The sequence below is a fragment of the Periplaneta americana genome, chromosome 15 (assembly GCF_040183065.1).
Source record: "Periplaneta americana isolate PAMFEO1 chromosome 15, P.americana_PAMFEO1_priV1, whole genome shotgun sequence".
Lineage (NCBI taxonomy): Eukaryota > Metazoa > Arthropoda > Insecta > Blattodea > Blattidae > Periplaneta > Periplaneta americana.
The window spans coordinates 30,855,804-30,870,551 of NC_091131.1; the positions used below are offsets into that span (position 1 = coordinate 30,855,804).

General features: G+C 34.8%; 1 protein-coding gene across 3 annotated transcripts in view; it reads right to left on the bottom strand.

Moving 5' to 3' along the window:
* LOC138714768 (uncharacterized) overlaps positions 1-14,748 on the bottom strand; it is a 143,652-nt gene that overhangs the window by 40,008 nt on the left and 88,896 nt on the right. For 2 of the 3 annotated variants that reach the window (XM_069846882.1, XM_069846881.1), the window contains exon 6: positions 10,173-10,360. In XM_069846882.1, the coding sequence (XP_069702983.1) occupies positions 10,173-10,360 (188 nt within the window). The remainder of the gene's footprint in view (positions 1-10,172; positions 10,361-14,748) is intronic. The other variant, XM_069846883.1, reaches the window with a different exon arrangement.

A 14,748-nucleotide genomic window follows, 5' to 3' on the forward strand; every position in this document is an offset into this window, starting at 1 on the left:
ATGTAATTTATTTATTTAAAAAAATATTATTTTCAATAAGGACAGACAGGGGCTTCAACTTTTTTCACATATCTTACAGAAAAAAAATTATTATGCATCTTATAATAAAGAAAAAATCAGAACCAACGGTGCTTATGTTAATGTCATAAACAGTGGCAGTATGTTTATTTAATGTTGCTTTTAACTGCAGAGTTTATTCAACATCGAAATTCGAAGTGGGCGAAAAATGGCCGACATTTGCCTACATTCCTCTATCAGGGACAGGGTTCTTTTTATATACTGTAAATCTACAACATCGGACTCACAGCTTCACCCTATTGCTAAACACGAGGGCAGTGAGAACGACTACAATGCTGCAAAAGTTCGGATTTATATATGTACAGCATAACAACAAAAGCTAATCCTTGATTTTAAAAAAAATGCATGTGCCACTGAAAACAACAGCAAAGCCATAATATTTTTAATAACACTGTAGACCACACCAACAAACCCGAAAAATAACTGCACATTATCAGACTAGACATCTAAAGCAATTAGCACACATTGTATTAACTCCCTTCAGAGCGCCCCCAATAAGCATAAGCCCCAACTAATCACATGTATTCTGCACAAAAACAAATCTCGGATTCAAAGCAACAATGCCTATGTTGTAAACAATAATTATACTTAAATTAAGTTTAATACATGTAAGAAATGTGAAACCTGAAAATTTAAAATAGTGTTATTTCCTTTCAAATGACTGTAAACATAATACTAAAACGAAATTAAATATGAAAGCTCATCTCTTATGTAAACTGATAGTTATGAAATAAAAGATGCCAAGTAAATAACGCGTACTATTCCGTTATACAGGGCTTTCATTTCAAAATTTCCCAGTCTAAATAGGGGACACTCAACTTAAAAATTGGAGAAAAAGTGTCATAGAAATGAAAAATTAAATTTCTACACTAATTTACGTGACAGAACTAAATCAATACGCAGAATTCTTCCCCTATTCATTAAGAAGTCACAGTCAAATGCACAAAGCCAAAAACTAAAAAATGATAATTAAAAGTGATATTTCAATTAATGATTGATTAAAAATTGAAATATTTTTTATTTTGAAAAGTATTGGATCTAATGAGCTGAGATTTTGCATGTTACTTTCCATGTGTATATTAAACTTTTTCTCCAAATTTGAAAAAGATTGGTCAAATAGGAAAAAAGTTCCAAAATATAGTTGAGTGTCCCCTTAAATTGAATTCAATTTAAACAAGAAACTCGTCAATTTAGATATAGAGAGGTAGTCTAAAATCAGGCTTGATTGCATTTTAGATTTCACTCCCACCTCGGCCACACCCCTTTAGAAATTTCAAATGGCACCCCTATTTTTTTATACTTAAATATGAAAGAGCATTCAATTGCTTATACACCTCATTCATTTATTTCACATCTTTTGTTTTATATAATTTTATATCTTAGAAATATAAGAAACACTATACCTACTCTTTCTATGAACTCAACTTATTTTTTGTATTGTTATCAATAATATCAACTTATTTTTTGTATTGTTATCAATAATAATCAGTTATGGTATCTTCTTTTGGGTGCAAATAAAAGAATCAAAGAAATGTGGCTATCAAAAAAAACTAAATATTCGAATAATAAATCATTGTAATAAGAGAGTATTATGCAGGCCAATACTGATAGATTTAGGCCTTTGAACTGCACCAGTATACAATTTATAATATTTTTACTGTTTTACTCCTTATGCATAGTTACCTCTGACAAATAGATATAAAGTGGGATAAACATAGATATGTATGAGGCTAAATTTGACATCTGTTAGGCTTAGTAAAACACAAAACAGCTATTTACAGTACATCAGGGTTCGATAATATTTAACAAATTGCCGGATGTTAAAAAAAAAAATATTTTTAAACATTTTAAAAGTCTGCATATATGGTTAGTTATAAGTCTATTTTATTCCACTGACGATTTTTTAAAATACTGCAAAAAAATATGGTTTATTTAACGACACTCGCAACTGCCGAGGTTATATCAGCGTCATCAGTGTTCCAAAATTTTATCCCTCAGGAGTTCTTTTACATGGCACTAAATCCAGTGACATGAGGCTGTCGAATTTAAGCACACTTAAATGCCATCGACCTGAGCTGGGATCGAACCCGCAACCTCGGGCACAAAAGGCCAGTGCTATACCAACTGCCCCACTCAGAGCGACTTAAATACTGTATGAAGATTGAAAACATGTAAAATATGTTATGTAGTATGTAAGTTCATGTGTTTGTATTGAAATTTGACACTGTCTATTGCTTGTATAGAACTTAATGATAATAAAGATATACATATTATTATTATTATTATTATTATTATTATTATTATGAAGTTACAGGAGAATGGAGAAAGTTACACAACACAGAACTGCACGCATTGTATTCTTCACCTGACATAATAAAATTAGGAACATCCTAAATCCAGACGTTTGAGATGGGCAGGACATGTAGCACGTATGGGCGAATCCAGAAATGCATATAGTGTGTTAGTTGGGAGGCCGGAGGGAAAAAGACCTTTAGGGAGGCCGAGACGTAGATGGGAAGGTAATATTAAAATGCATTTGAGGGAAGTGGGATATGATGATAGAGAATGGATTAATCTTGCTCAGGATAGGGACTAATGGCGGGCTTATGTGAGGGCGGGAATGAACCTTCGGGTTCCTTAAAAGTCAGTAAGTATTATTATTATTATTATTATTATTATTATTATTATTATTATACAGCGATAGTGAAGACATCCCATTCCATTCCCACTAGAGATGTCAGAGACTTCATAATACAGTAACCAAGTCTGTAACTGAGTGTACAAAATCTGACAACTTCCCTGCATACCATATAGGTATGTAAATATTATAATCGATCGAGAAAAGTCAACAAGAAACACTTGTGATTCTAGTATGTCTGCCAGACGTGTTATGAATCACCTGTACATGTAACATCGCTGATGAGATCGAAAGTCACTGAAGTGAGAATGTCCTCCATCAGTATACATCGAAAGTGGAGGTACTAATAAACCAAGTATTTGGGGCTTAAAAGGCAATTAAATATTAAAATAGGGAGAGGAAAAAGGCACTAGAATTTTACAGTTTCCTACTGCATTCACTACTATTGTCGCAGACATAGAGACTTGTGCCGTACTTAACTTTCATTACAACATTTACAGGCAGTTATATTCTGTAGCACCAAAAATTAATCTTTACGTAGATTCTTCGCCCAACAGTGCATATTACTGTGGAATCCCGGCCACCAAGTCACTCAATTGAATGCGTTCCTTGTATAATGGCAGTTGACTTAATATATGTCAACATATACTATATGTCGAACTTGTAGTCAGGCCACAAAGGGAAAAAACACTAGAGGAGAGGGATTCGATCCGGTGCTGCGGATTGAACTTCGGCGTAGCTCAGTGGTTAAGAGCACTTGGTACGTAGAATCAAGGACCCGGGTTCGATCCCCGGCGCCGGAGCGAATTTTTCTCCTCTAATAATCAACGGTTGTTAACCTTACAGGCAGCCCACTCGTCAATATTTGACGTAATGAAATATTCACTATATTTTAATGCTGAATTAGCCGACATTCATTAATGCACGGGGCAGCAAGAGAATCTGCAAACGTGGCAAAGGACTAAAAAATCAACTGCAAATTGTTATTTCGAGTTTAATCTCGTAAACTGTAATTTTAATTAAAATGTTTCATGATATACCCTAAGGACAAAACGTGAGTAGTGTTAAACAACCTTAATAATACTAATACTAATACTAATAATAATAATAATAATAATAATAATAATAATAATAATAATAAAGGAGTCGCCAAAGATTTCCAAATAGAATGTTCGTTGCTCTGCACCAGCCTCTCCAGGGTACAGATTTCTAGATTTATTCGTCCTGGAAATACGTATTAAAGAACGTTTTACAAGGAATTTTTTCATGTTTACACAATAACTTCGAGGAGTGAGAAATTCTTTATACAATCTGGTTCAGTATAATTATTATCCCCGATCATCTCTAAAAAATATTTGCACGTAAGCCTATATACCTTACACCCTGTAATAAAGCCTTCGTAACTCGTACCTATTCTTTCTAGTTCTTTGAGTATTGCTTAAGTTATGGCTTGTAAAATAATATTAATTTTTAAGGGCTTTAAAGTTGATATTTTAAAGATCCAATTTGAAAAAATTGATAAATGTTTTTAAAGACGTGCGATTGTTAAAAGTTGCATATATAAAATCTTAGAATAAAAGAAAAAATGTACTGAAGTCATAAGTCATTAGTCCAGACATCGGATTCTAGGGCAAATGCCCATTTTGTTTCTTTAGGAGAAAAGTAAAAATAATTATTAATATTTGTGTTTCATGGAAATTGAAAGGTATTCAAAGAGTTTTATAATGCCCTAAAACGGTTATTAGAGCCTAATTTGTTAATATTCGCCTAAAAATGCCTAACTCACTGTAAAGTTTCGCATTTTACTCTTACTTTTTATAATTTATACATGCATTCACTGCGAAATTTAAGGCATTTAAAAAGTGGAAAGTTTGCTTCACACCGGCCATGAAACCATTGATAAAGGAAACAAAATGTTTTGAATCTCACGACACTCGCAATAGATTTCACCGAATTTAACATGTTTGGAGGCATAAATGCCGACAAAGAACCAACCTTAGTTTTGAAGCAGGCAACAATCACAACATGTGCTGCTACCGATTCAGAGATATACTATACTATAAAAATGACTGTTTTCGGTCTGAAACCGATTAGCTGTACTGCCCTTCAGAGTGTCATAAAATCACAATTTTTGGAGAAAGAGTGTTTTTGAAATATTTATGAAAAGTCGTAAAACTGCGAATTAGTAGGGTAAACCGTTACAAAATATTTAAAAGAATGGCCCTCCTAGTGTTAACACTACCAGGAAATGCAACAATAAGTGGAACTTTGTATTTTTGTCCAATTGAATCTCAATAACAACGGTTCATTTGAATGCTCGTTAACAGTTGATCTTTCCCTCACCTTATTTGTGTTGAGAAGTTTTGAGCGGTAGGACGTTTTCCTGTGAAGTTTAACGCGATAATGCCGAAAAATATAAGTGCAAAATCTACATTGATCCGGCAATGGCTAACAGAATATTCAGAATTCACTTATGATGGAAAAATAATATTCTGCAAGATTTGTAGCAAACAGGTATGTAACAATAGTTGAAACATATAAATTCTATTAATTTTAATGAGTAGGCCTATAATATTTATACATTGACTGAGCTATCCTGAGGTATAATTCTTTTTAAGACCACTACACTTTAACCTTTTAAATTCCGATAGTTAAAGTATTTGCAGGTCATTAAAATTTTGATTGTTCGAACCCACTAACTTTGTGATAGAAATACGGCAATACAACAATTAGGATTTTATTTTAATTCAGTTTACTTTACATTTTTAGATTTCGCAAGAAAAGAAGTGCCACCTAAAGCAGCATGTGCAAGGAGCGGCTCATAAGGCTAAAGCTCAGCAGAAAAGTCAACTGCAACAAACTTTACTAACACAGCCTACTTCATCCAATCTCAGCAGCAATTTCTATGCTGATTTAACCAGAGCGTTTGTTGCTGCTAACATTCCCTGGAATGCAATTGAAAATCCGGTTTTAAGACAGTTTTTACAAAAATACTGCAAACAAAATATCCCATCTGAGTCGACCCTAAGAAAAAATTACTTAGACAGAATATACAATGAAACTTTAGCTTCCATTCGGGAGGATATAGGTGATTCTTACATATGGGTCTCTGTGGATGAAACCTCAGATCCTGTGAATAGGTATATAGCAAATATGGTAGTAGGAAAACTTAGTCGTGATGGACCTTCGATTCCACACCTCGTATGTGTTAAGGAACTTTCGAAAGTGAATAGCCAAGCCATTGCTTATTTTGTAAATAAAGGCCTACAGTCTTTATGCTCAGGTAATATAGACGATTCTAAAGTTCTGTTGTTTTGTACTGATGCTGCCTCATACATGGTTGCTGCAGCTCCACTTCTTAAAACATTTTATCCTAACCTCACGCATGTAACCTGTCTAGCACATGGCCTTCACAGGGTTTCTGAAACAATCCGGAATGAATTTCCTCTTGTCAATTCGTTTATTTCTAACACAAAAAAATGTTTTTGTAAAGCCCCATCCAGGATTTCAATATTCAGAGAGAACTTTCCAGATATCCCACTCCCACCTCAGTCGGTTGTTACACGATGGGGAACCTGGATTCAGTCAGTGGTGTATTAAAGTATTTTAAAGAAGTGGTCACAGTTATTGATAAATTACCTGAAACTGATAGTGCAGCGTGTGTAAAAGCAGTGAAAGATTGTCTGAATGACTCACGAGTGAAAAACGATATTGCCTACATAACATCAAACTTTTCTTTCATACCTGCAAGCATTGAACAATTAGAACGTGAAAAACAATCTCTTTGTAGCTAAATAGCAATAGTAAAGGAAGCTGAAGTGAACATACATTCTGCTTTGGGCGAAACTGGGAAAAAAGTTAAAAATAAGTGGGACAACGTATTAAATAAGAATGTAGGATTTTCATTGTTGGAAAAAGTATCAAGAGTGATATCGGGGGAAAGTGTAAATGTTCCAGTAAGTATTGATGTTTCTATTGTACCTAATTTAAAATTTGCGCCTCTCACATCAGTTTCGGTTGAAATAAGTTTTTCTGCTTTCAAAATGATTCTCAGTGACAAAAGGCAAAGGTTAACTGTGGAGAATTTAGAAAAAATTCTGGTGGTGTACTGTGCAGATAATTATAATAAAGTCTGAGCATGGAACTGAATTTCAATAACTTAAAATGAGTAATCTTGATATCAATAATCATTATTTCATTAGTTTCAATATATTAAATTTGTGCAGCTCTGTTTATAAATATAATATAGTATTCTTTTTTAATGTTTAAACATACTTTTTGCGTATTTTAGTGTATAACTAAAAATTTCAGTGAAAGAAATAAGTATGATACCTTGATGTGCCTAAAATGCCTATTTTCATTAAAATAGAGCCTAATTTTACAAATTTTGAGCTTATTTTAGGCGCCTAAAACTGCAATTTTTAGTGCCTAAAAATCCGATATCTAGTCATTACAATAGTTAAAAAAAAAATAATATTCCTATTAATAATGACTGTTGTCAAAATGGACATGAAATTACGAATAAAAAAAAAAAAAGAAAGAGAAAACACGAACTCGCAATGGCCGTTTCCGTCAGCAGTTTCGGACCATATCTCGTAACAAAGAGTGTTAATTTAAATCTGTTCGATTGTGAGAATTTCCATGCGAATATAATATGCATCCCACTTTTAAAGATTTTTGTAAAAAAAATGCGTATTATCACGTAAATACAATATCAGGATGAGCCTTCATCCTTTACAAATTGATAGACGCATGACTCATCTGATCACGATTGGATTGTAGTGCTCAAATAATGCATAATCAGACATGCATTGCTTAATACAAATGTTTGTATTAATGTTCCATATCCACCTATAATTTCCTAACATTTGATTTGATGCACCATATACAGTATATTTTGGTAATTTAGAAGTAGGCCTACGTACGTAATTTTACAGAACTAGCCAAATAGCTAGTGCATTGGCTTTCCATGCTAGTGGTTCAAATACCAGTGACACAAGTGTGGAATGTATAATGAACAGTGTTAAGGCAGATAATTAAAGCATTCTCATTTCTCTTGTCTCCACCATATTTCCTAGGTAATTCAAAACTTTGCTGATTACTCGAGACTTTCAGATTTCTATGACACCCATACTACTGGATTCTTGGATAAAATACATTCTATAGCATAATAGGCAATATTTAGCATTAGAAATAGCTAATGACGAACGTATCACTCAGTATCAATGAATATTCGTCTGAAAAATGTATCTGCAATCGTTTTATTTACACTTATGTTCATTCCAGTATCAATTATATATATATATATATATATATATATATATATATAATCTAAAATCTAATGTTTGACAGTCAGTAGTAGTATTAATAGTCAGTAGAACAGTAATAATATTCATAGTAGTAGTAGTAGTAGTAGTAAAAGATAAAGGTAGCCCCCCCCCCCCCCGATCATGTGCCATGAAGCCACTTGGGGGCTTAGAGGTAGAGTCCTATGCTTTCTTGATCTTGACACAGAATGAGATGATGTGGTCGGCACCATGCTCCGACTGCCTTTTACCCCCAGCCCTGATCACACATATATATATATATATATATATATATATATATATATATAAAACAGACTGACCATCCACATGTTAAAAACGGAAACATGTGAAAGAGAGCCGCCAAGATTGCCACTGTCGATTGGTAACGACCGGTAGTACAGTTGCTCCATGCAATTCAAATGAGTTTTATAATGTGACTTCTTCTGCAGTCGCTAGATGGCAGCAGAGTGAAATTGATAAAAGTTGCCTTCAAAACCAATAAGGCTACTCAATCTGTTAATACTCGTATGTGATCTGGGCCCCCAGGAAAAACCTGGTATTTAATTTGATAGGAGGCTGAGTGAACCTCATAGCCACTCTGGAAGTGTGACAACGAGAAAATTCCGTCATCACCTGGAATCGAAACCTGGACCTTCCAGCCCGTAGCCAGCTGCTCTACCAACTGAGTAGTAGTAGTAGTAAAAGAAGAAGAAGAGATAGTACTATTACTAGTAGACCTACATGTAGTAGTACAGTGACAATGTTTTGTTATGCCGCGGGGTTTTCTTTTGCCGCATTGTCAGCGCAGCTAGTGTGTTTCCCGCCTGCTTCCACTAACGAACGCCGCGCCATACAGTGAAAGTCGTTAGTTTATCATCTGCACTCGTGCGTGGAAGTTGAATTAGTTGTGTTGTGTGTGTGTGTGTTCGGCGTTGTTGCAATGCGATGTTCATTACGTGAACATGTGTATATGCTTACTTCGTACATAAAATACATAAAATCTTGTGCGAGAACACGACAGAACTTACGTAACAAATTTTCAAATAGACCCGTGCCTAATGCGACTACAATAAGAAGGTTAGCCAAAAAATTCAAACTGACAGATTCAGTAAATGATCGTAAAATACAAAGGAGGAGACATGTTCTTACAGAAGAAAAATTAGACGAGATAGGATAGAGACAAGAGCACACCCCGCAAAAAAATCTCTGAAGTGTTTTGTGCAGGAAACAGAAGTAAGTTAAGAGTCCGCTCGTCAAGCAGCAAAATTACTTAAATTAAAGCCATATAGAATTCTGGTATTTCGAAAGTTATCCAGATTTAACAATATGCGATTTCTATCTATAGGGGAGCACTTAAAAAAAAAGGTTGATGCGAAAAACCAGCATGAGCTTAAAGACTATATAAGAGCTGAAATTAACTCAATTAGTGAAGCAGAATTTCTTAAAGTAATTAAAAATTTCATAAGAAGGTGTCAACAGTGTGTAACTGTTGGTGGGGAACATTTGAGCTGAGTAAGTACAAATTCCTATACTAAATGTTTCAGTGCCGACAGACCGGGTGGCCGCTTGGCCGCAGATAAGCTCCTAGATGCAGGTGACAGGAAAATGAAAACCGCGCGGCTGAACAAAACAGTGTCACTGTAGTAGTGGTGATAATTATTAGCACTAGAAATGGTAATAGTTGCAACAAGCTGTAACAACTGGAGGAGAATGAGAAGAAAATAATCCTGAAGACATCCCACTTTACTCTAAGCATATATACTCATACCAGTATTAATAGTCATGTAACTCACATTTAATTATATAATTGTAGCATACTGGTACACATAAACACTCATTTTGTGTGGCTTTATTTATATTTCTTCCCACTCCTGTTTCTTAAAACTCCACATCTATACACTACTCAACGAAGCTTTGAAGCTTTTGAAATATCATTAATCTAAACTTATTAGCTTTTAAATTGTAAGTTTAAAAATTAATGCTCTGCTTGTTAGATTTGAGAATTGTCTTCTTTACCAAATATTCACAAAACCATGAGGAAGTTAATATCTTCTGAAAAGATGTACAGTATTACATCCACACATTTTGTTTCAAGTAGAGTTCTTCTGTCAATCTGTATATAACCAGGGTATGGTGCCATCTGAAAGTACCTGAAGCTTCGCTGGCTGTAGCATCTGCATCAAGAGAGCAGCTTCCTATGGATTCATCAGAGGCCATACTGGAGCTGTGTTGGTGATGGCTGGCCAGCTCGATGCGCAGCGTGTGAGGCCGCAAAGTAGCTGCCACTTTAGCCTTCACCTTTGCGGCAGCTGTGCCACCGCTCACCTGACGATTACTGCTGCAAACACCAGCGCCATCTCACTCATGCTTCTCAACTTGTTGTGATATACATATCTTCACACAGGACAGTCAGCATGCACTTCCTTCTTCACCATGTACAGTAAATATCGTGCATTCATCTTGCTCATGCTTCATGACAAGTGCAACAACATACACGAGTACATGCACATTTCCAAAATTCACCCAAGGCTCAAGAAACATTTAAAATACAAATAGAAATCATTCAAATACATACAGTTCATATTTTATTACTAATGCTCTGTATCTTCATATGTTCTAACTTCTAACTGATTCAGGTCCAAGTTCAAATGACTAAGAGACAGCACTGATGACAGACAAACAATGCATGGCCTGGCCATGTGACTGAAGAAGCCACTTTTCATGAACTATGCATAGGAACAGACTTCCCCCACCCATGAGTTTTATCAGACATGTCCTCGTTTTGCTCTCTTATCTTCAAAACTATCAAGTCCCTTCGGTGGAACAGCACATGGTCACAGAGGTTTGGAGTTCACATAAATATGTCACCATTATCTAAATCCTTCACGTGTCGAAAAGAGGATCCCACTAAGTATAGTAAGATGCTTTGAAGAGCTACAGACCAAGAAGTCCAAAATCTCAAGGCTCTGTACAATATGAATCAATCTCTCTTCAAGTGTTATAAATAAGGAGGGACAAGTGTTATAAATGTAGAGGAAGGAAAGCATGGCTAACATGCTCAAGACTTTAACAGCAACACTGGCAGAGAAGCTGGACCTTCTCCTGTTTCTACTGTGGGACAAAAGATGACAGCTCCAGTGCTAATCTTACCTTCAAGAGATTATTACAGTCTACATCATTATTAGTTGATTAGGACTGGAGAAAAACTGAAAAAGCCCCTGAAAAGAGAAATGCAGCATTTCTCTAAAATAATGATAGTGATCGTCAACATCACCTAACATTTTCTTTTATGTACTGTATATGACAGGTCCAATTTTTTGTAAAACTGACATATGTAAATATACATCTTAATTCTTACACCCATGCTTTTACTTTGAAAAAGTAGCTACAAAATTATATATTCTAACTTACACCAATTCCCACAAATACAAATACTGTCAAGTGGTGCTAACTTGTACATTTATTTTCAGGTACATAACTTTTTTTCAGTCTCTTTTGCTACACCTTACTGTCTCTACTGCGTGTTAAATTAACTTTTTTTTTAACAGGATTGTTCGATAGACTGAATAATTAATGATCATTGCTGGAAGTTAAAAGGAATTTTTTACCTCAATATTATGCCTAAAACGGCACTAATGTCTACATAGTTTTCTATGACAAGGGGGAGAGGAAATTCTCAGTTCTGCAGGTGCATTATCAGAAGAAAACAAGAAAATTTTTAAACACACACATAAAGAAATTTCAGAAGAGACTTGTTTTTCTTCCTTTTCTTTCCTTTTACACAGTCTCATTTTAAACTACAGTATATCTTTGAAATCTGTAATTTATGTGTATGTAATTGTTGTAACGTAAGTATACATATTAATCCTGGCCAACAAAATAAAACTCTCATTACTTTTAATCTTCATGAAATCCCAACATTATTTACTAACAGGTCTTAAATAGTAAATCACGTTAACCTTTAATCTCGCATATATTTATCAGTATGATAAAAATACTAATTTTTTTACGCTCTGGCAAACTCGTTAAGTATTTTTATACAACACAACGAATTATGGATCAACATTATTGAACATATTGTATGCTGAAGACAATCTTTTAAAATCTCAGGTGTATCTGTTTTTCTTTTTAATTGGTTACTTTACAACACTTTTTGAACTGCTATAGTTATATAGCATCTGAATGAGATGAAGACTATAATGCCAGTGAAATGAATCCGAAGTCCAACGTCGAAAGTTACCCAACATTTGCTCTTATTGGGTTGAGGGAAAACTCCGGAAAAACCTCAACCAGGTAACTTGTCCCAATCAGGATTTGAACTCAGGCCCGCTCATTTCATGATTAGGCATGCTAACCGTTACTCTACAGTGGTGGATGGTGCATTTGTACAATTTTTATTGCTTCATTATATTAAGTACAGCAAAGATAGAGTATTAGAGATTTTGATGAAAAACTGTGTAGCCAATCTTTTACCCATCACGATACTTCAAAACGCTTGTAGACATGTTGCATGTCTTCATCTACAGTTTCTCTCCCGAACGCATTTCGCTCTTGTTCAGTCTCAATTTATGCAAACAAATATACAAGTAACTTCTAAAAATAAACGTTACATGAATTGGTGCTCTCAAGCGAAACTAAGAACAGAACTAATATGTTTTTGTTCTGTATACAAGAGCTGAGCAGACAAATCCATTCCAGGACTTTCAACCCAGAAACACTATTACAGTCTGCCGAAAATGAACTTAAAAATAACCGCTACATTCTTTTCCTTAATCATCCACTGATGAAAATTGTCTTTATAATTATGAGACAGGACAGTAGGAATATCAAGAGAGTAACAGCTTCAGATGATGGACCTGGACCCACCAAATGATCTGCAATATATATTTCTTCCACAGTTAAAAATAAAGAATGTATTGTAATATGTACATGAAAATGTGGTGGAGAGGGGGAACTTTTTGATGATGTGATGTATTCATACTGTTTGTGGAGAAACTATCCATAAGGACTTTTTTTTCTCCAGATCAGGCAGCTAATCAGTAATTACACAAATATTTTGAGGCAGTTCCCACAAAACATAAACAGGAATGCCCAGATTGATAAGTGTTTCTGAATCATGACATGACAGTGTACAGTAGTTTGTGGCACATAACACGTGATGATACCTTATCCTCCCTCTCTACTCACTACATTTAACTTCAAATACATATTTTCTTTGTCTAAACTGAAGTTCAGAAAGAATAACAGTAAACTGCATTAAAAAATTACAAATAATTTTGAATGTGGGAAATGCATCGGGATCATTACATAAATTCTCAAGTGAGAGATTCAGACCTGTCTTTGGACTAGACTAGACAACTACTACTTCAAATGTGATGGCACTGATTAAAAATTTGGACTGTATTTTATGGTGTTAGTCCGGAAAACATTCGGCTAATATCTCATATATAAAAATACAGGAATATTTACGTGGCTGAAATGTCAATGGGTAAAGGTATTGGCTTTGACTAACAGCTTTATGGATATAAAAAACAAACGACATGATAATTATATCAGTAGGTCTACTTTGTAATTTTAATATTTCATAACTACACACCAATATCTCCTCACTATCCTGAAACAATGTTAAACTGTGTCTGGATTGACTATGCAATAACAGAGTTATCGTCACATTTATTCTGCACAATGAGAATATAAATTCGTTATGTAATGCAATAAATATCATCTAGATGTGGTGTATAAAGGAGGGCAGAAATTATTAAATATACCGTACCTACATGGACATACATATAGAATTTGGCATTTTTATCTAATATTAAAAATAATCCATGGATTTCATATATTATTCTTGATGACTTGTAACATCTTCGTAAGTCTGTCGTTAAATCTTTTGGGTAACCAGTAGTTATAATTCTTAAGTGGTTGAAAAATAAAAATGAGTAATCATTTACCCATTAAACCACTTTTTAGATTATAAATCCATATGATATGATATTATAGCTCCATTTCAAGCAGGACTGGAGACATATCATTCTTAATCCATCATCCTCAGTCAGAATGTAGACGTCAACAGCAAACACTGACCATTGGGATGAGATATCTAATCTTAATATTCTTTTTAACCATATACATCTATCTCACATACAAAGATCAATAGCCCATGTCGTATTAAATATGAGCAACTTCACTGCTGAATCCATCAAGTTATACATTAACATCCAATTCTAAAACCAATAGGTAACCAAAAGTGTAACAAGTAAAGATAAAGCCAACTCCATGAGAGGGGCCAGAGGGTGGCAAGAGGTTAAGGCTTTACAGACAATCGGCATTTAATGGCAGTAGGAATGTCAGTTCTACGTGCCCATCTTTCCCCCTAAGCAAAGGCCCCTGGTACTCATTTCCGTTAAGAGGCTGAGTAGACCCCAGGGCCATAGTGCGACTGGAAGAATTAGATCAATGGAAAAGTCCACGACACCATGGGAATCGAAACCGCGACCTTCCGGCTTGCAGCATTACGCCGTAACTTCGACGCTACAGCACGCCCCCCCGTGTAACAAGTACTGACGACCACTTTCAGGACCCAATTTATATCATTAAAGCAATGGCGATATACGAGCAAAATTAAAATTCAACATATAGGCCTACATATAGCCTGCCAGTGGAATTGTCTCTAATATGCCGACAGGATGAGCAATGATCAACTACCCAAACTTGTTCTTCATTACA